This window comes from Aptenodytes forsteri, unplaced genomic scaffold (assembly GCF_000699145.1).
Source record: "Aptenodytes forsteri isolate BGI_AS27 unplaced genomic scaffold, ASM69914v1 Scaffold16, whole genome shotgun sequence".
NCBI classification, from domain to species: domain Eukaryota; kingdom Metazoa; phylum Chordata; class Aves; order Sphenisciformes; family Spheniscidae; genus Aptenodytes; species Aptenodytes forsteri.
The window spans coordinates 3078467-3103845 of record NW_008794753.1 but is presented as its reverse complement, the minus strand read 5'-3'; the positions used below and the strand labels follow the sequence as shown (position 1 = coordinate 3103845).

General features: G+C 51.3%; 1 protein-coding gene across 1 annotated transcript; it reads right to left on the bottom strand.

The window, feature by feature from the left end:
- Positions 1 to 8983: 8983 nt before the first annotated feature.
- On the bottom strand, positions 8984 to 25262 carry TMEM240 (transmembrane protein 240). The gene is made up of 3 exons (XM_009274168.1): positions 25063 to 25262; positions 12469 to 12677; positions 8984 to 9132 (listed from the first exon to the last, which is right to left on the bottom strand). The coding sequence occupies exons 1-3, from the start codon at positions 25260 to 25262 to the stop codon at positions 8984 to 8986; spliced, it is 558 nt and encodes a 185-aa protein (XP_009272443.1).
- Positions 25263 to 25379: the final 117 nt, after the last annotated feature.

The following is a 25379-nucleotide window of genomic DNA, read 5'->3' as shown; positions in this document are numbered from 1 at the left end:
GTGGGCAGTCCGGCTGCTGTGCGTCAGCTTTTGGCAGATAATGCAGATATGGTCCTGGGGTATCTTGAGAAGCAGCACAACTGTGTAACTGCATCACTTGGGGAGCAAGGAGCTAGGATCCAGTTTGAGGGCTAATTGTAGGTCAGCTGTCCCACAAGAATTTCACAAGCCAAAAATGACAATAGAAAAGCCCTTCTCCAATGGTTACCTCTCCACCCTGCTTCTCTTGCAACCTCCAGGCCATTCGTGGCGTGCATCCCTGAGTCAGTGCTTTCACAGACTCCTGGTACTCTGCTGGACCTCGTGATTCAGCCAGCATCTCTCCCACAGACATCAACCACTCAGGCATTGGGATAAGGCAAAGTTTGCCCATCTGAGCTGCATTAGAAGAGGAACCAAAGGCCTTCAATCAACTGGATACTCAGTAAGTGCCACCAGGCTGCTTTACTCATCATCTCTTCTCACCAAGCACTGACAGAGATTGAGTGTCTGGTGAAGGACAGGTATGGGTCAGATCTTGCTTTGAATGACCTGGGACAGTGTATCCTTGCTGGCTGGTTTTCCTTCTCTTTCCCCTGATTCCTTGAGGTAGCACAGCCTTACCAGATCTTGGTGATATCTTCTGATATATGGCATCTGCTGGAACGAAGCTCTAACAGCATTACCAGGCTACATGACATTATTATTTTTATAAGATGTGCAAAGGGAAGCAGCTCGTGGGTAGCTCGGAGAAGTCCCCAGGCAGTGCTCCAGCTCTTGCCCTATCTCTAATTGTTCTCACCTCAACAGAAGTCAGATCATCTGTCTCTGTTGCTGGCTGTTTTTTACCCCTGGACATAATTTGAGGTGCCAGTGCCTGCAACTATCAGTCAGTTCCGCGACAGCAGCTCCCTGCCTTGCTGCCTGGGTGGTTTTTTCCTCTCTCTCCTGCTGCTGTGGGTTTTATTCCTGTTGTGGGGGTTTCTTTGCTTGGGTGTTGGGGTTTTTTTTATTGCTGCTCTGCTTTCACGTAGTGTTTCCACCGAGCCTGAGTAAGATGTGTCCAGATTTGCCCAGACTTGTAGAACAACTAACTCATGCATCAGCATCTTTGTGCATAAGGGCTGAAGTCCCACTCAGTGTCAGGCTTGCTCTGTTTGTGTATGTGTGGTCCTGTTCCAGGAGAGGAAAGAGCAGAATGAAGAATGTTAAAGGACTGGTTCATGGTGGCAGATTTTGGTACTGCTAGAATGGGAAATGAGCACACCTCTCCTTGTCCGTGCCAAAGCCCCAGGTTTCCTGCACCCTGCCTTCCTTGCTTGCCCTTGCAGGCAATAGGCAAGAGAGGCCCACGCTCCTCTCTGGAGGTAGCTTGCACCCAGAATTTGGTTTTAACTGTAAAATATTTATCTTCTTTTTAAATCAGTTTTGGACCTTACAGCTTCCCTGTGTTCCCAGTGAGTGGGAGACAAGCAGGCTAAAATCTGGGACAGTGTCCTACGATGTCACATAACGTGGGGGGAGTTGCACAGCCCTTCTTCATGGATCAAGGCTGGGCACAGCTTTTTCCCCACACCATTCGAGCCATGTTTGTCCCTCCTCCTCTCTTAAACCCCTGCCCGTGAGCTGGTGACCTGCTCGTCTGCAGTCCCCTAGCAGGCCTCCAGCCTCTGACCCAGGAGTATCGTTCGGTTCAAAGGGTTGGAAAAAACACTCAGATGCAAAACATGCAAAAAACTATTTTACTGACAAACAGCAAAGGACGGGCTTAGTTTCAGGAGCTGAATTGGTTATCTATTATACAAACATATTATTGAAAGGGAAGGAATGGCTGAAATACACTCACTCATTGACCCAAATAAAATCACAGTGTGCTTTTTCTATTGCCTCCCCCACCCCCAAGCCCTCTGCGGCCTTCAGCTGCTCCCCTTAGCTTCAGCACAGCCTTGTCACCGCTCCCAGCACGGCCGCTGGAGAACACAAGCTGTAGGTGACATTTGCCTGTGCAAGTGTATTTAATAAAAAAATTAGCCATTATTGCTTTTCAACCACAGTAGAGATTATTCTATGATTAGACTCGGAGCAGAGTATAATCTCTCTCTCTCTGTTAGTATCAACGTGTGTTGTACCTCTGCCTGTCTGATGCATGCAAAACTGGTTTGAGTGCAGAAGAAAGAAAAGGAGGATTAACAATCAGGGAAAACAGCCCTCCAAGTTTTGTTCTTGCATTCTCACTGCAGAGCACTATTGAAAAAATATTCCTAAGCTGTGTGCTCTGTCCTGCAAGGGTTTCCACTGCCTTCGTCATTGTGAGCTGAGGGTGCTTAGCGCCTCGCAGGATTGAGCCATCCTCCTGGTGTCACCCCTCCACGGAAATCCCAGGGCTCAGCTTGACAAGGGGACTAGAACTAGCAACCCCATTGGAAAAGAAATGAGTGCAAATGAACGGGAGGTACTAAAGAAGAGGAACAGGCTTCATGCAGTGAACACTTGATGACACACACAGATATAAACACACAGACGTGCACTGACACACACATACAAAACTGGAACAGCATCCTGAGAGCCTAGCCAGGATGCGGCAAACTGGCAGCCCAGACTCACTAGAGCTCCTCCTTACACCTGCCCACATTTTCCTACTCCTCTGCTTCCTTCTCTTTTGCCCCAACAGCCCACGTGCACGGAGGTTGCAGGCCCGGCTTTTTTTTTTTTTTTCCCCTTCTCCTCTCTTCAGTCTTGCTTCTTCATGCTCTCCTGGGCACCACAGTGAGTCAGGCTGGCCTGAGAGGACATCTCATCTTCACTCCATCCTAAGGTAGAACCAGCAGTCCTGTGTCCCTGCCTAACAGATAATGCCCTGTCTGTCCCCTACTCTACATCCCATCGCCTGTCGCTGAAACACACATCTGTTTCACCAGCGTATTCTGGTTGCAAAGCATTTGATCCAAATGTCTTTCTATTTGTACTGTATGCTCTAGTTAAAGTACTTATATTCTTTTACATCCAGAGGTGCTCTGGGAGCTTCTGTTGGCTCTTTCTACCTTCAGAGCCCCCTGAATGCAGAAGAGGCCTTCCGCCTGTGTTCACACACACACTCTTCATCAACGCCTCGCTGAACGTTAAACTGCTGCTGCGAAGCTGTCTTGAAGTGACATTTGAAATGAGACTGAGGCTCCCTGTGTCATTTATCGCCTGCAAGCCTCTAGCCTTCGGAGAAGGGAAGGTGAAGGGTGACCATTGCCCTCCCTTTTCCAGGGGAGCCAGTACACGTGAAACGTTTCCTTCGCAACGTGCTTTCTCCCGAGCTGGGGAATGACCTTGGACCAGGACTTCCCTCACTGGCTCCCCCAGAGCTTTCTCCTGCCTGGGCTTGCCTAGGCCTTATCCAAGGTAAGCAAAGGCTATCGATGGTTGTGTTTGCACTGCCTGCTGCGGTCTTGAAGTATCAACTCTTGGTCTCTTGCAAAGCCAGTGGACTTCAGCTCACCCGACACCATTTGCATGGCTTTTGTGTTTTTTTTTTTTTCCACAGAATGGTTGAGGTTGGAAGGGGCCTCTGGAGTTGTTCTGGTCCAACCCCCCTTGCTCAAGCACGGCCACCTAGAGCAGGCTGCCCAAGACCACGTCCAGTTGGCTTTTGACTGTCTCTAAGGATGGAGACTCCACAACTTCTCTGGCAACCTGTCCCAGCGCTTGGTCACCCTCGCAGTAAAAAAAGTGTTTCCTGATGTTCAAGCAGAACCTCCTGTGTTTCAGTTTGTGCCCATTTGCCTCTGGTCCTGTCACTGGGCACCACTGAAAAGAGCCTGGCTCCATCTTCTTTGCACCTTTCCTTCAGGTATTTATATACATTGATGCCCCTGAGCTTTCTCTTCTCTAGGCTGAATAGTCCCAGCTCTCTCAGTCTTTCCTCGTAGGAGGGATGCTCCAGTCCCTAAATCATCTTAGTGGCTCTTTTTAGTATCCCTTTTTATCAGGGATTCTCTTCTCCCAGCTGAGTGCAACTGGAAAATGAGGTAGAGAATAGCAGTGAGAGTAACTAAAACCACCCCACCATGCTGGGAATGCCTGGGACATGCATTCTGGGCTCTCTTTTGGTCTTTTACTGTTTATTGACAGGTGCTGCCAGATACTTCAGCCAGGATGGGCCAGCTGATGTGTCCCTGGCTGGCCCAAGGGCTAGCTGAGCAGTAAGAGGGCATGGTGGATGGATGGCTGGTATCACAGGACACCTTCCCAAACTGTTCCTCAAAGGGGAAGGGTCCTTCTTATTGTGTGAGAGGCCAAAGAAGGCATGCATAGTACCTGGGTCTACTCTGAGCTACACCTGAAATCCCGTGTGTGGCGGCTTTGGGCTCTTCCTTTCCTCTCATTCCTGAAGCAATGTGCAGCTCTGCTAAGCCCTTCCCTGGCACAGCACTTCTTACAGCTACGGTGAATTTGGCCTCCTGTCACTTCTTCCTTCCCCACGCCCACCCTGTCGTGAGCCACTGAATGTGGTGGAACGACAGATGCCAGAATGGAAGCAAAGTGGGGGAGACAACCAGCTTGACAGGCCTGCTCTTTCATGTGTGGCTCTCTTGAGAAGAAAGGAGGTGGTAAGAATGGGAAGAAGGTTGGAATAGAATGGGTTTGGCTTTACGCTACCTGCAGGGATCTCACTGAGGGGCAAGGGATTTATTCAGCAGTGCTAGTAAGTGGCTGCTTGAATTTAAAAAGGAGCTACTTGTTGATACAATGGATTTCACAAGCCTCTGCTTCCCTCCACCGATCTTGCCACACCTCTCCTTTGCAACAGATCCCAACCACCAGCACGCAGCCATTCGGTGCGCAGGCAGCCAGACCTGGGCTCCTCACACCAGAAATGCGGGAGAATGTTTCCAGCGCCAATCCCAGCTCTGGAGAATTGGCACACACGGTTTTAAGCTCTGCCTCTGCTCTAAAAATAGCCTCTCCTGAGGCAGCACAAAATTCCCCCCCCCCCACTATCTAATTCTGCAGAAGCCTCCCTCAAAGCATCTGGCGGATGAGTGCTAAGACATGGTGCACACTTCCCACTCCTTTGTCCCTACAGAGCTGCCATTACAGACACAGCTGCCAGCTGTAAGCTTTGCAACCCCCTGTTTTCTCTCCCACAGCTTCTGACCAGTATCTTGCCTAGCCCTGACCTTGTTGTGTCAACTCCCTGATGCCACAGTCGCTTTCTCCCAGCTGAACCCTTTTTGTTCAGGTTGCTGCTGGGTTCGGGTTTTGTTGTTGTTTTGATCTGTGGGTCTTTTGTTTGGTTTTTGTGTGTGTGTGTGTGTGAAGACTGGATCAGAGGCAAGAGAACAACAAACAAGTCAACACTAGTACATCTCAGACAATTAAACAAGGAGAAAACACCCCCACAACCAGACAAAAGCAAAACGAACACATGCACAGGAGAAGAAGACAGTGCAACGGCAGACTGTACAGACAACTGAGCTGCGAGCAACAGTAGCAACCTCACTTGGACAGAGGAACAAGAGACCACAAAGTCAGACGCTGTTGGTAAGGCTCACACCTCGAGCAGAATCAGCTGAGGGGATGGGAGAGGGACAAGAGTGCTGATGGCAAGCAGAGAGCGAGCAGGTGCTGCCTGGGGCAATACGGTGCTGGTACTGGGGTTCTGCAACACTCAAAACACAGCTGCCTCTTCTACCTCCTGCTTCTCTGTGGGGGCTTGTCATCTCGTTCCCCAAAGAGGAGACGTGGCAGACACTCGGCTGTTGGGAACAACGGTCATCTTTCGCACACCACCACGGGTTAAATGGCACGTGGGCCCTGGGCTGCTCCTGTGCAGGGAGTTCCCACCGCTGCAGCCTTACTTGGTGTGTGAGGTTATCCAGTGCCAGCGACAGGCGTATTCCGATCTCTGTTACGTAGGGTCAGATCTACAGTAGCTTCCTAGACTCAGAGGAAAAAGGCACCTCACACCAGGAATCTGACCTTGTGTCTCTATTAAGCTGGCTGTTTGAAATCACCCCTGCACAGAAGATGCACCAGATCTCTGGGGTCAGGAATAGGACCTGGCCTTACTGCATGGGAAGGAACTTTGCCCCTTATTTATTAAGGATGAGAATCAAAGGCCTAGTCAGTTCCCCAGGATTCATCCCATTGGTTTAGTGTGTGCTGGGACAAACCTTGCTTTATGAGGGTATTTCTGGTTTCCTTGGATTTAAGACCAGTGAATCATTCCCAGTAAATTTAATTGCACTGAGAGTATTTTTTGTTTTGTTTTTTGAGTAAGTGTAAACAAGAGATAGGCTCACAAGGTAATAGCTGCAGACACAGCAGATGATTAAAAAAAAGTCTGTTCTTCAACAATGGGAATATGTACCACGTAGGATTTTTTTTTCCCCTCTTCCAGAGCCTCATATTCTTCTGAAATTCTGGTGTGGATCAGACTTAATCAGTGTGAGCCATCACTTCACTCTTTCCAGTCATAAGTTTCATATTTAATGATATTTCAACTAAGGTCAGTTGCTAGAGCAGGGCAGAACCAGACTTTCAACTCAATCTGAGTTTAGGTCGCTGCCTTAAGTCTCTCTTGTGAGAGGCTCCAAGTAGAAAGATTATTTAAAGTGCTTTTGTTCCCATAACCAGTTCCAGAGACTCAGTATTTGTCCTCATCATGATGGAATTTTTCTCCCCCGCAAAATGTTGTCCCATCTGAAGACATGTCCATGACATGTACCTGTTCTATAACACAGCACCTATTCCTCGCCGTCAGTTAAGCGTGTGCCATCACACGAGGGCAAACGGAACAGCTGTTTGGCCAGATCTCATCTGGCGCTGTATGAGTAACACTCCACCGAAGTGAGCATCTTACGCCACTTGAGGATGAGCCCATATGGCCAAATGCACAAAGCTCATACAGTGGGGGGAGGTTGCAAAGCCGCGTGTCTTGGAAAGGAGCTGCTTAAGGAACAGTCATTCTTTTGATACTAACAGGTGGCTGCAGACATTACGACCATAGGAAGTCCTGAATGACAGACAGTCAAGCAGACAGCCATAAGTATAGACCGGGCAGCTATTTAGGCCCAGACAGAAACTGGGGCTCCAAGACAAGAGGCACTAGGGAACAGCAAAGGTAGGAATGGCAGAGAAACAGGTGTGTTTGGCTCTTGGCCAGCTTTGGGGCTTGTAAATAACTGAACTGATCCTGGGCATGGGAAACAATGGAAAAAAAACCCCAAGACACAGAAGCTGAAGCAGGGAGGAAAAGAGCGGGGAGTCATGGTGTCCTTTTCCCTTCACAGACACTGCAATCAAACAATAGGAGGCCATTGACGGAGTCAAGGAATCCATAGAAGAAAACAGCAGTTTCTGATAATATCCATCATCCTTTTGTTCTGGACGGTTTCCCCATTTAAGCACAAGCCCACTCAATACAAAATGATGAATGATGGTGAAATGATTGGGATTCAGGGCTACCACCTTAAATTCCCGGGGCTAGCGTCTCCCTCCCTTATTCCTCTCAATAAAAACCTCTCTCGTCGCACCGCAGCCGGCGGGGCTGCCGCTGACTGCTGCCCAGCACGTGCAAAAGCGATGCAGTCTGGGTGCGTTTGCTTCACTCCCCCAGCAGAACATGACTGCTACGGGAATCAGATACCACTGCGCTGTCTAGGTGCACACGGGCTTTATCAACTCCTTCAGGCAACTCCGGCTGGAACTGAAGGAGGTCTCTGGATGTGGAGGTTGGTTTCGGACACTTGATAGCTACCTTGAAACCCACACCTAAGCTGCGACCGGGGGAAGCAAAGGCAAAACCACGTTAGAGCATTCTTGTACTTTGATTCAACCCGTTATTGGGACATTTGACTGTGTAGCTGAGTTTGGCTTCAGGCCTACATCTCTCTGTGTTCCTCAAGCCAAGCCCAGCCTGCTGCTGAAGCGCTATGTCAGCCTGGAGCGGTAACACAAGACGACAGGCGGCTGTTCACGTGCAGGAAGAGCGAGGCTGTTAACAGGACCCTCTCACCGCATTTTCAGTGTTTCTAGGGTGGTATTAACCAGGGCCTCAGGCTCACCCCCTAAGAAGAGGGGGACAGCAGCTCCTTTCCTCCCAGGCAAGGGGCGGGTGGTGGTTATGCAGCGGAGGGGTATGATCAGGGCGCAAGCCAGATCTAACACCGTTCAACTCAATACACTTCTCCCCGCATATCAGGAGCGACTCCTCTCTAGCATTAGTGAAGAGTAACAGCACTGACCTCAGCAAGGTACCACCAATATAAAAGTGGTGTAAACCAGGCAGCACCAGCCCTGTGAAATGGACTGATGCCTGATAGCACTGTTCCCCTGGTACTAAGACTCCTTCGATTGCTTAAGGCAGGTTTCAGTGTACAGCAATGCAAACAACACATCAGTTATATATTCCCAGGACTTCCTTCCCCCCCAGCAACTCCCCAAAACATGAACCAAAGCAAAAGGGACGCTGTGCCTTCACAACCAGCTGGCAGCAGTCCCCATCCAAACCTGTGACCAGCCAAGCCATTCTAGCAACGGAAGGAACGGAGCAGAGCAAAACCAAGCCAAAGGACCAAAGAAACGGGGGACTTGAGCTCTTGGATGAGAAACTCTGCATCTTCTTCATGTTGTCCCACCTCCATACCCTTGGCCAACATTCCCCGCAGGGTAGCTGGATGTGCAGGACAGCCGTGAATGCCAGGAAAAGGGGGTTGAAAGTATAATGCAAATCTCTTTTCTCTTTTTTGTTTGTTTTTTGTTTGTCTGCTTTTTACATATATACACAAGTCTGACAATAAAATGTGGAACACAGTGCAATGTCTTGGCTGCGTAGCATCCAGGACTGGCTTAGTTGTGCATCGTGGTGTGCCACAGGGACACACAGGATGGATAAGTAAAATTGTGTCCTCGGCTGGCTTCCATAGAGGAGCAAACTAGTAGCTGTTCCCCTGGAAGAAGAGCAAAGTCCTTTTTAAAACCTCACTGCAGTCTCTGGAGGGGAAGGCATTCCTCAGAGGTGCCGTGGGCTAGGGTGCCCATTATGGTACAGCTTCTGTTTGATGTGCACCATGTTCCCAGTCGCCTCCTCGTACTGCCTGTGATGACGTTTTCTGAACTCCTTTAAGTTACAAAATTTTGGAATCCAAGACCAGGAATTGTCTGGAAGGCAGAAAGGAGAAGGAAGATGAGATATTACAGGAATGGCGAGACCCACGTTCTCCTGCCTTGCCTAGCCCTTTTCCTGGCCTGCCCCGCAGAAATCGGGCACTAGTTACGGCCTTGGCAAGGCCACCCTTGAGGCTTCCCTTCAGACCACACTTGTTCCCCAGCCAGACTTCATGCCTCGGCTGTAGCCGCAGCACTGCCCACTCCTCTCCCAGCCTTGCAGCAGCCTCTGCCCTGAACACAATCAACAGATACCCACCCCTCAGACACGACCCTGAGCAGACAGGGGCTTGTCTCGAGAGAGGAAACAAGCAGAAACGGCTTGTTTCGAGAGAGGCGCGGACGGGCTGCACCGGCCCTTCATGACAGCGGGAGTTAGAAGGGGCAAACTCCAGCTTTCTACTGCTGGTAGGAACCAACTCCTTGCCAGGAGCCCTACTCTCCAGCCCTCCTTGTGCCTTATTCACACTCCGAATGTCGGGCTAACAGTATGGGCAAGATTCAGCAAAGGCAGTAACCTCATACTGATCTCTGTAGCTAGCCGGGAGCTGCTGTGGGGACCAAGCTGCCAGGGAAGCAGCAGCACACTGCTGCTGCATACGTATCGTCCCTGTTCAATCCTGGCTCTTTCCTTCTGTCTTCTGAAACATTGCCCAATTTCACGCAACATCAGCACAAGCCACTTTCTGCCCCATGGCCAGTGCAGGCTGGACAGCATCATTTTTTTTTATCCAGCGTTTCAGCTCTCAGCCCATGAACCTTTCCCTGGAGCAATGTTTCAGCTGCCGTTCAGTTTCATAAGGGCTTCGGGTCATTCCACCCAGAAATACACATAGCCCAACCCCCCGAAGGAGAATTTGAAAGTTCCCAGAGAATGACAGATTGTATAAAGTTGAACTATTGCAACTAGCGTGAGGTGGTATGTGACTGCTCTGACCAGCACTGCGGCTACTGTGAAGCGCAATCTGATGTCTGAGTTTCTATAGAATATTTTCTATTTTAAGAAATCTCTTCCATCAGGAAGGAGCTATAGGTTATTCTAATAGACCAAAATTTAAGCTGATCAGGCCACAATGTGACATTGAGTCATTGCTAAGTGGTACTCATGTATTGCAGGGAGGGCTCTATACAGTATTTTGTATTACCCCTACCCCTATCTCTCGTAGTCACAGGCACCATTTCTTTCTCTAGAAGGAAATTTTAGCTTAGGTACTCGTTCAACAAAGAAATAAGTACTCCTTCTGCTTATTGCCTTTAAAATGACTAGATTTGCATAGTTGATTTGAATGAATAGGAAATACCTAAAAGCTCAACACTCACTATTTTGCTCCAAATTCCCCAGTGATTTTTCAGCCCGTCTTTAGTGAAACGTACTCAGCATAGCACACAAGCGCGCTGTTTTCTCTTTGGACAGAACAGTTCAAGGCATGTAAAAACCTTTACTGGAACGAGACATCATGTCCCGTTCCACGGTATACACCGGACACCCCACCTAAAGATTAGAGGAGGAGGGCTTTCAGGGTCTCTCCTACCACACATTTGATATTGTGAGGACACAGGGTTGTTAACAGAGCCGGGAACGGTGCAAGCGCACAGCTGTGGAACAACCAACCTGGTTTAAGAGCAGACCGGTCCCGTGCGGCTGGTGCAACACCGCTAAGACGGCACTAAGAGACAACGTCTCAGGCCAGAGGGGGTGTCAGCCTTCTGCATCATGAAAGGGGCACTGCCAATGGGGGTGCTAAGGGAAGAAAAAGCTGGGTGCAAAGTAACACTGCATTCATTTTCTGAAAATACGTATCATCTGCACAGTATATTGCACCATTGGGCAACCCCTTCTTAAAGCCTTAGAATATGCATACACGGGGAGAAAATCTGCACAGTATATTGCACCATTGGGCAACCCCTTCTTAAAGCCTTAGAATATGCATACACAGGGAGAAAAAAAAATGAAAGAAAAAAGATCGTTCAGCTTAACTACTAAATTAATTACTAGCATTACCCTTAATTACTAAAAATAAAAGTCTGTGCAGTATCCATTCACAAGAAGGTAGGTTAGATGGCGATACCATGTCTGCAGCTCACCGCTCCATAACAAAAGGCAACAGCTCTGAAGAACAATATTGCTGTACTCACTACAGCATCTCACCCAAGGATAGCTCTTGCCAGCCCTGCTGACTTCATGAGCACTGATGAGATCACAGCCACAGGGGGTCTGATCAAAAACAGGTGTCACAGCCTCAAGATTGGCTCGGTACCTTAGATCTCACTGGAAACTCTGACAATTAGCCTTCTGCTTGGGAAATGGCAGCAACACAGCCTCAAGAGAGTCCTGGTTCAGAAACTGCTCAAGCAGGCTGCTGGGGATTTGGGAAGACTAATGAGAAATTAATATCATTTTGATCTGAGTTTTTAGAAAGAGATAGTCCACTTCCCTAATTAGAATTTCTTACAGGTTTGCAGATAAATCTTTCTCTTGGTCACTCTCCTTTTCCTCTGAGTTGTAATTTAACAGACACTACCAGTCAGAGTTAGAAAGACTGAGATTTGTAGGCACACTGTTATGGAATTTCAAGTCACTCACTGTTTTAATAGTTTTTCTGTCCTTTTTCCCCTCCAAAAATTAAAGTCCATGGGATGTCCATGCTGAGAGAGCCAAGAGGGGCAGAGAGGGCCTCTGAAGGAGCATCTGTTGGTCATTCTCAGGATGTTAGTTCAGGATGCTAAGCTAACCGGTCCAAAGACTAACTAGTATGGCTAACACTTTTCCCTGTGGGGCTGATGTCACTACTGAAAAAAATTGACACATCTGGAACAGCAATGAGGATGGGGAAACCTCAGCTGATGCGTCCCTGACACAACACAGAAATGTCTGTCATTGTCATCACATTGTCACAAGTTTCTACAAACAACAAGAGGCTGCACTCCGTAAGCATGTGCCTGGCTGCAAATTATATGCACAGAAAAATCCAGATTTCAGGGAAGTTTTGTCTGGCCTGAAAATATTCTGCCCACATGTGCAGACATACAGCCACCATCTGCCAGCCTGCCTACGGGTAAACATGTTGCTTTCCATCAAACACCCCTTTGCACCAACACATACTTCACACTTTCCAAAGCAGAGCCCCCAAGGCTAGGATCCTCGGCCGGCTATTTCCACGTAAACATCCCTGCTTGTACAAAGAGGGCTGGGATACGGCTGGTCAGGCCTGTGCCAGATCTACACGGAAGAAACGCTGCAAGACTGCTGACCTCCTCCCTCTCCACCAGCCTCAGAGGACAGGGCAAGAGATTGAGGAAAAAGAAGGGAGCCCATGAGGCTGCACTTACCATACCGTCGGCTAGTTCTCCAGGCTCGCACTGCATAATGGAGAACCCCATCCATCCACACCAGAAACCAGCTTATACAAAAGCCCAGCAAAAGTCCCAGCATCAGATCAATCTCTTGCTTGGTTACATTGTCAGTCACAAAGTAATTCTCCGAGGAGTCCACCACTGACTGATCCCCATCGTATGGAATAACATAATGGACATGATGCCTGTTGCAGGGAACAGAAACAGGGAAAAGCATCAGTGGAGAAGAGCAGAGTACATTTTCCATCCAGCGCCTGCTCTTGTGGCCAGGGGCCGGTTTAACACCACTCCTTTGAGTTTCTACCAACATCCCTGGAAGCAGAAGTGCTGTCTTGGCTTTCTGCGCTTATGTCAGCAGAGGAATTGACAGAGCGCGAGGTAGAAAAGTATAGAAACCTGAACCCACGCCTGGAACTTGTGTCGCATTCCTGACACAGGCTCCCTGTGCCGAAGTTCGTCATCTGTAAAACGGAAGATAACATTAAGGACAGCATGAGGTTGGAGTGGTCACCCCCCAGAGACGTAAGGGGCACTACTGCGGTCATGTTCACAGGCAGAGGTCAATAACACTTTGCTCCTGTGAGTACACACGGTCTGAGAGTGCAGCTGTGTAGCCCTGCAAGTGCAATCGTAACATACTGCCTCACTGGAGTCAGAAAAGTCCTCTGCTGTGCAGCACTGCCAGTGCTAGCAGCTTCATGGCACTTCTCCAGAGGTGTGCTGTTTTGCTTAATGTCCCATCTCTCAGAGTAAAACGAAAATCTATCTTTCACATATCAGAGCAGAGCATGTTTACAGCCATGGAGGAAGTACTTGAAAGCATGCCTTGAATTCATCCTCAGACAGCAGATGGCAGAGACCCCGCAGCGTATCACTCCTGGAAAAGTCACGCGAGCTCTAAGACCGTCTCAGGCTCTCTTACTGCGTGACTGGGGTGGTTAGGGACGCGAGGTCTCCGTCACCCTCCTCAAGGAACAGGCAGCAATTACTGCCTGTAGCAGATGATAGCAAGAAATCTCCCTCAGCACAGGAGCAGCCAGCAAGCCTCCCCTTAGCGCCCCGAATGCCGCCTGGGGTAAATGGCAGCTGCAGCCAAATCTCACAGCTCCCTCCTGCAGCGCTCTGGCTCAGGAGGGTCTCCCAGCCTGACCCTGCTGGGTGCAGGGTCTGCCGGCACCCTGCAGCCTGCCTCCCATCTCATCCCACCATTCATCACTTGCCGGGGACGCGGCCAGAGGCCTGGCCTGACCTTGCATGGTAGCCAGTTTCCAAAAAAAGCCATCAGCTTAGTGCTGTCCCCGAGCAGCACAGCACAGAAGTGCAGCAGATGCCCCGCCTGCCAACATGCCCAGCGGCATGCAGCAGGGAGGGCTGCTGTGCCACAGGCTGCCAGTCTCCTTAGAAGGAAAGGGTGGACTCCGGAGCTTTCAGAGACTTACGTCTCTCTCAGGGGTTCTGGAGAGGCTGGCCCCATGCCTTATGCCAGAAGAGCGACTGGGTTCATTTGTGCAATGAGGTGATGGAGACCAAGCTTGGGATGATGCTGAACTGCTTGAAAGACCCTCATTAACTTGGGAAAAGCAGGAAAATGCCAGGGATGGAGTGAGGGAGTTGTAGAGTAGAAAAAATAAGGCAGGTCTGTGGGGGCTGAATGGGAGGTGACAGGTGAGCTGGGCATGCGGGATAGGAGGATCCCAGATCACAGGGGATGCAGGATGCAAAGCAAAACTGGAAGCAAGCTGCTCTGGAGCCTCTGCATCTGCTTTAAATGCCTCTTAACCTTCCCTGAGAGCAGCCAGGAGCCATGAGGCTGCCCAGGCTCTGTGCTTAGCCATCCTGCCTCCTCCCACTGCCTGATTTAGAGGCAGGCACTGCTTGGGCAGGTGCTGTCACTGCTGCCAGGGAGCCCACGAATGGCCAGCCAGCCACGGTGAGGTGCGCTCAGCAGCCCCACATGCCTGCCAGCACTGCTAGGGTTGCATGCATCAGACCACCACGACAGTCCTGGCACTGCAGCATAGATGCATCACCAGCGCTCCGAGCTCAAGGCCAGAGCACAGTAGCATGGGCTCTCCCCAGCGTTGCCCACCGCCACCCCCCACCAGCATCACCTACACTCACGTCCCTCCCACATCCATGCACCCAGCCCTGCTCCCACATGCAGGAGAGGAGGCAATCGCTGGAGGCCTCTGAATATGCATGAGGTGCAGGTTGCTCAATAATCATGCCTGAGAAACGTCCAAATATTTACACAAACAAACCTCCACTCAAAGGAACCTACTGAAAACAGCCCTAATCTCAGCAATGACTTAATGGAGGCCACCTGCACCAGAGGCACCAGCTCCCGGCAGATCAAGGCATGTAGGGCTGGTGTACAACCTGGTGCCGTAGCATGGGGGGGGGGTGGAAAAGGCTGCGTGGATGGGAAGCCCATCTAGCCATGCTCCTGCTGTCTAGTACTGCTCCCCATCTGCACTCAGCGAAGGCCCCAGTAGTAGGGGCCAGACTGGGGCAGTAGCAGAAGGGAGATGCATCCAGGCCAGCTCTGCTGGCAGCTCAAAGTGTCCTCAGAGGCTAAGGGCAGGCCCTGCTCATGCCTCCTCTTGCTGGTTGGTTTGTAACCAGAGGTCTTTTCCCTCATTTGGCTAGGGAAAATCTAGGGGGCAGAGGGTGCGTGAGGGAGGGCTCCCAAAAAGGGAGCTCTTATTCGTGAATGGGAGGGCTCCCATTAATTTCATGAACACAGCCAAGCAGCTTTGCAGAAGGGGAAAAGGCAAACGTCACACGTACCTCCCACGTGTTACGCTTCCCCAGGCAGGTATCCCTGGCAGGTCCTTAACTTACTCCCTTTTGCTTCTTGCAGTACAGAAACAGCCTAAGGGCTAAGTCCACAAACACCTCCAGAAACCTAGACTCCTTGAAATGATCAAGAACTTGAGTGCCTCAGCAGGAGCTGGTGTGTATCTCCTCTGCCTTGTTGTGCCACAACCCACAGGGCTATCTAAAGCCTCCCCATGCAGAGCATCACTAACACACAGCCATCTCTGGGGTTGAGAGAAGCAAAACTTCTTAGACACATCAAGGACAGACCCATTCCTAGGAAGTGAGTGCAGACCTCTCTTCACACATGAAGTGTTTTTTCACGGAGGGTCTCAGCCCTGTACCAGAAGAGAGTCCTGGAGTACACTCCTCCCACTGCCAAACTTCCCCCAGTGCTCAGGAGCAGGGACGTGCCTGTAGCACTCGCATATGTGCACACACACACACACACACACGTGCAGCACGGCCAGCACTGCAGTAACATGGGACACGGCACTCTCCTCACGTGCTTCACAAGAGGTTTTTTCCTACCACACAGTCTGCTTTCTTCACAGCTCTTGTTCTCTGCTGGCAGGGCATTGAGGGAAGGGACACAGTCACCTCTTCCCTGCCTTGTCCCTCTCCTCAGTGCAGGCTGACTCTGCACACTGCAGTGGGATCTCCTCCAGCTCTCCTAGCTTCCTCTGGTCATCACTGGGCTGAACGGCACCTTGGGGGCAGCAGTAAGGGCCTGACACTCCTTTTGTGTTTGCAGCTCCCTTTCCATGTGCAGGGGACTGTCCCCAAAGCCCAGCGATTTCAGAGTCCAGACTCAGAGGTGAAGTCCCTGTTTCTGCCCTGTAGCTTCCATAAAATCACAAAATCACAGAATGGTTAAGGTTGGAAAGGACCTCTGGAGGTTCTGGTCCAAAACCCCAAGCTCAAGCAGGGCCACCCAGAGCTGCTTGCCCCGGACCATGTTCAGATGACATTTAAATATCGCCAAGCAGGAGACCACAACCTCTCTCAGCAACCTGTCCCAGTGCTCAGTCACCCTCACAGTGAAAAGGTGTTTCCTGATGTTCAAGCAGAACCTCCTGTGTTTCAGTTTGTGCCCATTGCCTCTGGTCCCGTCACTGGGCACCACTGAAAAGAGCCTGGCTCTGCCTTCTTTATACCCTCCCTTCATGTATTTATACACATTGCTAAGATCCCCCCTGAGCCTTCTCTTCCGCAGGCTCCACAGCACAGTGAGTCTAGGTCTGTAGGTCATTTAGATCTAGAGGCTGCGGATGGAGTGGGGCAGACAGAAAGACAACATAACCAGCTCTGGGGTGCAACTGAAGTTAGCAACAACCATTTTCAACACAACCACTCCAGTGTGACTGCACCAACATCTCTGCATACCCATGAGCCATTAGGCGCATCTCAGACAGACAACGGAGAGAGGAAGCTCCAGGATGGCTGGTTGACCCTTTCTCACTGTTCACGTGTGGGCTGGGGCTGGGCACACGAAGTGACCATTGACTTCCAGCATTCCATAAGGAGGGATTCAGTCCTCACAGTGTTCCTGTGCCAGCCCTTTGCCTGTACAGTCTGAAGTGCTGTGGGACAGTCGTGCCCAGGGGAGAAAGGAGTCAGTCCTGTTGTATGGTGAGCCACCAAGAAGTCCAAAGGTGATTCATGGGAGGCAAAACTCAACAGAGAGCAAAAACTTTGACCTATGTGGATTTGGCAACTTAATTTTCCAAGTATCAGAAATCAAAGTTGGATCCCAGGAGCAAATTTCCTTAACAGAAAAGCTTCCTGTCGCTGCAGCACCCCGGAAAGCACTTGAGGCACTGCACTGCTACCTTCCAGGCAGCTTTTGGGATCCCTGAGTTCCCAGAGTAGCTCTGTGCAGTGGAGATGCCAGTGCTAAGTTTCCACTCTGCAGAGTTTTCTGGAAAGGGTTTAGCAAGGCTCAGGGAAGATGAATTTTTCCTGCTAGTGCAACAGTTGGGAGATCTGAGCTGCAGGGATTTTTATGCTTTGTTTTGGCTTAACAGGATTGGGTTCTGCCACTGAGACGGGAAAGAGAACAGCGACAGACCCCCAGAAGTTTTCTGTTGCAGCTCAAGTCCTTGGGGATGTTACAGGAGTGGTTCAGAGACACTGGCACATCAGCACAGCATGTTATTAATAGTGTGCAAAGGTCCAGGATCCCCTCTGCACATCAAGGGAATTGGAAACTGGAACGTGGCCTGGATGGCTCTGGGGGCTGGATCCAGTGAGGAAACGTATCACCTCTAAGCTGAGCATAATGCAGGTGCAGCAAGCCGCCACCAGCTCCGCGCCAGCGCACTTCCAGGGAGGGCAGGCAGTGCTGGAGACCAGGTTCTGGCAGGGCAGCTCCTGAGAGCAAATGCTTTTGGCCAGACCTTGTTTTCAGAAACGTGACCATCCAGGGCCTGACATAATCCTCCGGCCAGTGCCTGTTTCACCAACCAAAGACCTTTGAGAAGAGCTGAAAATCTCCTTCAGCCTTGCACCACCTCAGCCAGCAGTCAGACGACTGACGTGGGTGTGAGGACTCTAGGGTTCACAGCACCCTCAGCTGTGAGAGAGCTGTCACAAAGTACGTGTGGGCCTCAAAAGGTAAACCCATGTCCTGACCATGTTTCTTTACAAGAAAAAGATGTACCAAATAACCTGAGGGCCAATTCCTGGGCAGATCAAGCTGGTATCAGTCGTCACAACAGCTACAGGCCAAATTATTCCTACTAAGTTAATCATGCGCCGCCTCTCTTCATGTGCCATGCACTTTCAGCCACACCTAACAGCCGTGCCCACCTTGATGTGGTGGAGCTTCCTCAGGAAGCAGATGTAATTGTAGGAAAAGAAACGTAACCACACTTCAGGCCAGAAACACCCTCGAAAGCAAGAGGGGCTGGTGATTGCCAGCAGCTGCTCTCCTGAAGCAAGTGAGAGACTGGATTTGCTGATCCGTCCCCAGCTAGACAGCACCTGACTCAGGCGAGAAACTGAAGCTGCTGGACAAAGGGAGCACAGTGTTTGTGTCTGTGCATGTGTGCTTGAGCTGTAGCATCCCTGTCCCCTTTCCCAGTCTTTGTGACAAAGGGGGAAGACCTCCTCTCCTCCCTCCCAGGGCAAGCAGTGCTGGAGCAGAGCCTTGGCCAGCATGGCTGGGAAGTTTCACTACAGAGCTGCCCAAAGCGCTATTGTCCCTTCCAGTGACCTTGCGTGTGTGCTGGCTGCTGCAGCCAAAGCACAGCACGGGAGTCTTTAAAAAAGCACCACTGATCTGTCGTTTTAAATGCAAAGAGCCCGTCACTGCCTCTACACTTTCCACTTCCCTCCTCCGCCGGGGATGTTGGTACGCTGATGCTCTGGCTCAGCTTGGCTCCCTCCTGGGCAGATGTCAGTCTCGGTCGGTAGCAGACATGTCACACCTCCCAGGCTCATGTTGCAGCTGTCACAACCTGGCTGGACCGACCCATTCCCCATCCCCAGCTGCAGCAGGATTTGGGGGAACATGGCTTATCCTGCCTTGCTGGCCAGACCCCAGGCACAGCCACCAAGGCATGCCCTACACAGGGGCTGCAAGCAGAGCTAGAGGGAGGCAAAGAGCCTCCCTGTTCTGCATCCCTGTCTGACCTTGCAGCCTCTCCCCAAACACGACAAACAGCCCAGCGCCTCTCAGAGCCATTGCCAGCAAAGCCAGTCTGCAAACCAGCATGGATGGCACCACTGCACAGGTGAAAACATCTCCCTGGGACCCTTCACGCTGTAGCTGCTACCAGAAGCCCAAGAAGGGCCTGGTGGTCTCCAGCACTAGGCAATAAGCACTCCCAGCCTCCCAGCACGTCCACACAGGATCTGGGGACAAAGAGGTTTAACGGCTTTTCCAGAGTGGCTGGGAAAGGAGGAAACAGAGCAAAAATGTATTCTCTGTGTACCTCCCAACAGCAGTCCTGCGAGCCTGGGACAAGCATTGGCACGTCCCTACTCTGAGTGTGGAGGGCAGCATTTGGCCCCTCACGGACAGAGCCCAGTGAGCAGCATTATTCGAACCCATGCTGCCATAAGACAGCACCGCTCCAGCACCACCAGCCATCCTCCCTGGTCACTGGTGCTGCCAGTGACCCCAGCATCGGGGCAGAGCCTCAGCCAGCAGCCACCTCACACATTTCCACCCTGTGCCCAGCCGTGCTCCTGGGAAGCAGCCCATTGCACTGCAGGGTCTCCATGCACACCAGTCGCTCAGGAGAGGTTCAGCATAGCCTTCCACTGAGACTTGCCCTCCTCATCAGAGCCTGGTGAGAGCAGGGCTGAAGTATCCCTCAGGCAGGAAGAACTGACCTGAGGGTTGGCCAGGCCCCCAGCTCTGCTGCAGCGTATTGGCATTCAGGTAAGGCTGACACTCCTCTCAGTCCTTTCCAACCCCACTCACGGGGAGAGACTTTGCTTGGGAGGGAAAGACTCACCCAAGGTCACTCAGAAGGTCAGTGGCAAGGAGAATACATGCCCAAGCTCCTGAGGTCCCTGTCCTTTCCCAGACCAGGAACTTCTAAGCCCCCCAGGCTGTTTTGATGGGTCCTTGCACCACGCAGGTGTCATCTGTTCTCTCCATCTCACCCTGCCTCCACGGACGCCCTTTGGTGTTTTTCCTTTGTATGACATCACCCAGCTCCTGATCTGCTGCCAGCTCTCTGCTTCCAGAGAGGACCCTTTACTGGCTGGGACAGAGACATTCGGACTGGGGCAGCGCTACACTTTCGCAGTCCTCCATAGCTCTGCTCTCTCCTGGGAATAGGTACATCCCAAGGAGGTAGGACCAGAAGGACTGGGCTGCCTGCACGCAGGCAGGCCCCAACATAGTGATTTGGACAGTCTAAATATCTCCACATGCTGAGGACAGAGAATGCCAAACTCCCCCAGGGATCTGGTCCAGCAGGCACATTCCTGCATGGCATCAACAGGAGCCAGCAGGAGTGTAAATGTGGCTGTTACCCCTTCTTCTTCCAGCAAGAAGGCAGATGTTAAGAGGGGAACAGTCCCTGTCATACCGGGCATGTCTGTGCAGGCTCAGCGTCAGTACCAGGTGCCAGGGCCGGCCTTGTCTCTCTGCTGATGTTCTCACTCCATGCACCGTCACTACACCAGCTTCCCTTCCCAAGCAACTGGCAGGACTGTTTTCCCACCGAACAGCTCTGGATGCACTTCGACGGGCCTCAGGGGTTCTGGCACCTTTGCCCTCCTTGGCTCTAGTGCTGCCAGTAGGGTAGCCGAGTGGGAAAGCACCAGTCCAGCCTAACAGCGAGACCCCACCTGCACAGATGAGTGCATCTGCTCCCCCTCACAGCCCAGAGGACGAGCCGTCTCAGCTCTCAGAGCAGGACCGCTCCTGTGGCAAAGGCACTGTCCAGCCCAGGCTCACTCAAACTGAAAAGAGTGACTCGGTGGAGGTTGCCACTCAACAGACCGCAAATATGCATCAGCCTTGACCGCCTGTTTCTGTGCACTGGGCGGGAGAGAAGGGCAGCTTGCATGTGCAACTCCAGACAGCGTTACCTCCCAGCACCACACAGCGAGCCAGCCATGGGGTCCAGTCCCTGCAGCCACAGGCAGTCACTGAAAACTTTGCACAGCACAGCCTTCGCAAGCACCCTCTCAGTTCTCCTGCGTCCAGCAAGACGCCACAACTCCCTTCTGACCTGAAAAGCACCTGCCGGGGCCCAGCATAGCGAGGTCACTCTTGCCTCAACAAATTGCTACCTTGCTTCTGGCATAAAGTGACAAGCAACAGCTTCAGCCTCAAATAGCCCCAGTGACCCTGACCCCACAGGGATGTGCACAGCGAGGGTGGAGATCAGCCTTAGCAGTGCCAAGTGTCCAGCGTTCAGCAGTGCCTAAAGATGGGGCGGGTTTTCCTTCTCAAATGTCTTGACCCCAGTGACTCTCCCCAGTCACTGCTAACACACCGAGTGCTTAGGGACATGTGACTCTCCCCAGTCACTGCTAACACACCGAGTGCTTAGAAACAGGAAAAAACCAAAGTATAGTCCCCAGCTGCAGGAAATGAGGCCCTCTCTATGAGGCAAGGGTTGGCAGAGGGCATTTCAGGAAGCAGTGGGCAGGGTGCCATAAGCTAGCACTCCCTTTCAGTTATCCTGGGACCTTCTTGCTGGGCCCAGTCTCCCATGGAGAGGCAGTCACTGCTAACACACCGAGTGCTTAGAAACAGGAAAAAACCAAAGTATAGTCCCCAGCTGCAGGAAATGAGGCCCTCTCTATGAGGCAAGGGTTGGCAGAGGGCATTTCAGGAAGCAGTGGGCAGGGTGCCATAAGCTAGCACTCCCTTTCAGTTATCCTGGGACCTTCTTGCTGGGCCCAGTCTCCCATGGAGAGGAGAACAGGCAAAGTCCGGGGAAAGACACATCGCTGCCCATGAGGAGAGACCCCAGCCACAGCCTCCGTGCAACCTGAGGAGCTCTTTGAGGAGACAGCCAGAACAGTCTGCCCCGCTGGCCAGGCACCCAGGCAACTCTAATGAGCCTAGAGCCACCAAAATGTGGGCAGAGCCTGGGGCACCCCTGGGTACGGCTCATGCTGCTGCTTGCCAGCCTCCCACCAGGGACCAACACTGGAGGGAGACTCACCGTGTCCCAGCTGCCCCTCCCCGGGGAGCGTGGAGTGTGGACAGAAACAAGTGAGAAGAGGGAGCTGGAAACATAGCCAGATCCCATCCTGCTGCCAAGGGAGTGGAGATCCGGGCTGCAGATGCACTAATGACACACATCTGCCTTTGGCCCCCCGCCTGCTGTGATCTCAGCCAGGAGCCAAACGCCCAGGGCTGCCTGCAGTCTTCCCATTCTTCTGGCTGGGAAGGGCACTCTAGCGTCAAAGAGTGGCAGGGACAGCCAAGGGCCGAAGTCTGGGCTTTTTCCCTGGAGCCTTGCAGGGATGAGGTGGGACATAGAGGCCCGAGAAGGGCAGAGCACGGAGCCCCAAATCCCCTGCACGCCTGGCTTCAGCTGGCACCTGAGACACACACAGAGTCAGCCCCCACTGTCCACAGCCACCACCAGCAAGGCAACAGTTCCCAGCCCCTCACACTGACATAAGCTCAGTGCAGATTCTGATTTCTTCTGGAGAGCACATCCTGCGGTGCACTGGATGCCCAAGGCCAGGTACTCACAGTCCAGCCTGGGGTGCTTAGAAATGGTAGACCATTCCTGGCGGAGGGGTCCACTCTGATACCTTGAGGAAGGATACAACCAGGATAGGAGAGTGGAGGGAAAGCATTTCTGAATGAATTAGTTGGTGTGACTGACACTACAACCTAGGCTAGGGCAGGAAGGAAAAACAGTAATTGCAGCAGCTCAACCTATTGCACATCAATCTTCATTTATTCCAATTCCTCCTTCTCTTCCATTTCTGCAACATTTACTCATTTTCCCCATTCCTGCCTGCAACACACTGAACTGCACCCAGTTCCCTCCTCCAAGGACTCCCTTTGGTTATTGGCAACTTAAGAGTCCTTCGTCAATCCCTGGTACCACTGTTCACAAGATGCTCCAGGATGCATCCTTGCCTAGTGCAAGGCAGAATTGCTTATGGCTCATGCTACGTGCACTAAAGGCCTGCACTCAGAGCACTTGGGCAGCTAACAAAAAGGACGAGGCATATTCAGCATCGCCTGCCTTTTAAATCAGAGAACTCGAAACACTGGCATTCGGGCAGCAGGTCGGAGCTCACAGAGAGCAGGTGAGGATCACAGACCAAACCTTAGCATGAGGCCGCACAAAGTCCCATAGTATAGGGGTGCTTTGTGCAAGAGTCTCCCACATCAGAGCATGAACACATTGAAACCAATGCTCGTGCACAACAAGAGCCCATGCCCAGGAGCGGAGACTGGTATGCTATTTCTGTTGGCAAGAGCCATTGCTTCTACATTCCTAAGGCAACTGGTAAACTTCCGCTTTTTGCCTCCTCTCAGATCCATGCTTGACAATTTGGAAGCTGTTTTGTGCACTTTCTAAGAAATGACCTAACTATGTCTGGGGAGAGTGCCATGGCTAATTTATCTGCCTCAACAGCATCTCTGCAGACATACAGTTAGAGGAGAGAGAAGTGCCCCTGCCACCTTCTCAGACTTGGGCAGAAGGGACACTGCCAACAACACCAGTGAGACCTAACACTCCTCAGTCGCTCCAGACGATGTTAAAGTCTATTACCAGCAGCCAATTTTCACACCACTGAACACAGCTGTGACAAGTAAAAAGAAAAATTGGTTGAAGAGGCAGAGGAAAACTCTTAAACTAGTGAAAAACATCAAGAAGACTCAAAAAAATTACCTGAGAAAAAGCCAATCCCTGCCAAAAAATGTCAAAGACACTGTGGACGTTTCTTGTCCACAGTCTTCCCAATTGACCTTAACACAGAGGTGCCTGTGGTGCCCAAGGAGCCAGGTATTTAGGGTCTGCTTACTAGATCACTCAGGGCCGGGCTGCATTTGGCCCTAGAGGTGCTGCTTGTACCTTCTTTGCTGTTCTGACACAGGAGTCTGAGGAGGAACTGTGGGGAGAAAGGTAATGATCACCTTTGGTACATGAAGCAGAGTGGAAGGGCAAAGCGGTTTCCCTTCATTAAGCTATGCACATCCCAGTTTCAGCTTAGCTTCCACACCAGGGACACCAGAGGGATGTGATGCCTGGGAGACAGGACGCAGCTGGTTCCAGAGGCAGCTCAAAGTGGAGTAAAGCTCAATCTAAATGTTGGATGTGGCAGGGGAGGGCTCCCCCAGCATGTCCTTTAGCTGGGACAGCCTCATGCTGCTTTACTCCCCCACAGACAAGCAACTCTCCAGCAGGCAATGAGTAACCAGGCACAGGAGGGGAATGAGGCCTCTAGGAGCGCAGGATAAGGATCACTGACAACAGTCCCATAGAGAAGAGAGAAATTCACCTCCCCAAAACTCAGTCCCCAGGCTCTAACACAGAGCAGCCAAAGCCCAGTTACAAGCTGAGCACCTCAGCGACTACACAAGACACAAGAAGGGCTACGGTGTTTAGGAGAATTAAGCACTGCCAAACAGCCATGGAGAGAGGTAGGTATTTGTCCAGTCATAAACTTGTACACAGCAAAGGCATTACTCTTAGCATAGAATCCACCCTGCTGCTCTCAGCTTACTAAACGCTCCACAAAAGCACAGACCAGCTACTTCAGTGTGCTCTGTCCAGCATTTTTACAACTCTCAGGAGAAAAGCCACAGAGAATTAAAAGCTGATCAAAGATTACAAAGCCTCGAAGTGACACTGTTCTAGACAGCAACACTCCTTCCTGGACACAGATCCTCTGGGTTCTCCAAACTCCATTCCATTTAAGCCACACAACCACCAACTGCAACACCCAGACCACAAACACACTGAGAAACAACACAGCCCAGTGACAACAAAGGCAAAATGACAAGCATTTAAATGGAAGTTACTCACTTTCCCAGGGCTCGCAGATGCATATACACAAGCATGCACACAAAGGAAAATGGACTTCCAGGCCCACAGAAAACTCTTCTTCCGGAAAAACAAAAAAACCCCTGTGTTCATGCAGGAGGTGCTGAGGAAGGTGAGACACGGCCAGAATGCAAAAATGGTAGTCCAGCCAGCAGCACCCTGCCGCTGGCCACCACCTCACTGTGCCTTTCCAATGAGACGAGGTGGGAAGGGGCTGGGGGGGACAGGTGAGAGAGATCTTATGCAGGTAACTTACCTTCCACAGTTGCAGTGACAAACTCGGTCTTCCCCTCTCAGATGCGGTAAGATGTAATTGTGAAATCTGTCCAACAACGCATTCATGTCCATCAAGCAAGCTATTGCCTGTAAGAGCCCATAACCAAGGCATCTGGTCAACTCTGGATGATGGAATAAAACATTGACTCTAGTTTGATTGCCAAAGACTGAAGCAGTCATAAAGAAAATAATCTTTGGTGTTTAATGGAGCACACACACATGCACACACACGCATACACACAGAGGTGCACAGGCTAAGGGACAGTGCCGGGGGGGGGGGGGGGGGGGGCCCAGGGC

Bases quoted from the DNA above. Each gene is read 5' to 3' on its own strand.
- TMEM240 (XM_009274168.1), bottom strand. From the start codon at position 25,262: ATGACTGCTTCAGTCTTTGGCAATCAAACTAGAGTCAATGTTTTATTC. The intron at 12,678-25,062 runs GTAAGTTACCTG...TCCCTGCAACAG, and splicing joins TGTCACTGCAACTGTGGAAG to GCATCATGTCCATTATGTTA. The intron at 9,133-12,468 runs GTAAGTGCAGCC...TCTGCCTTCCAG, and splicing joins GAGAACTAGCCGACGGTATG to ACAATTCCTGGTCTTGGATT.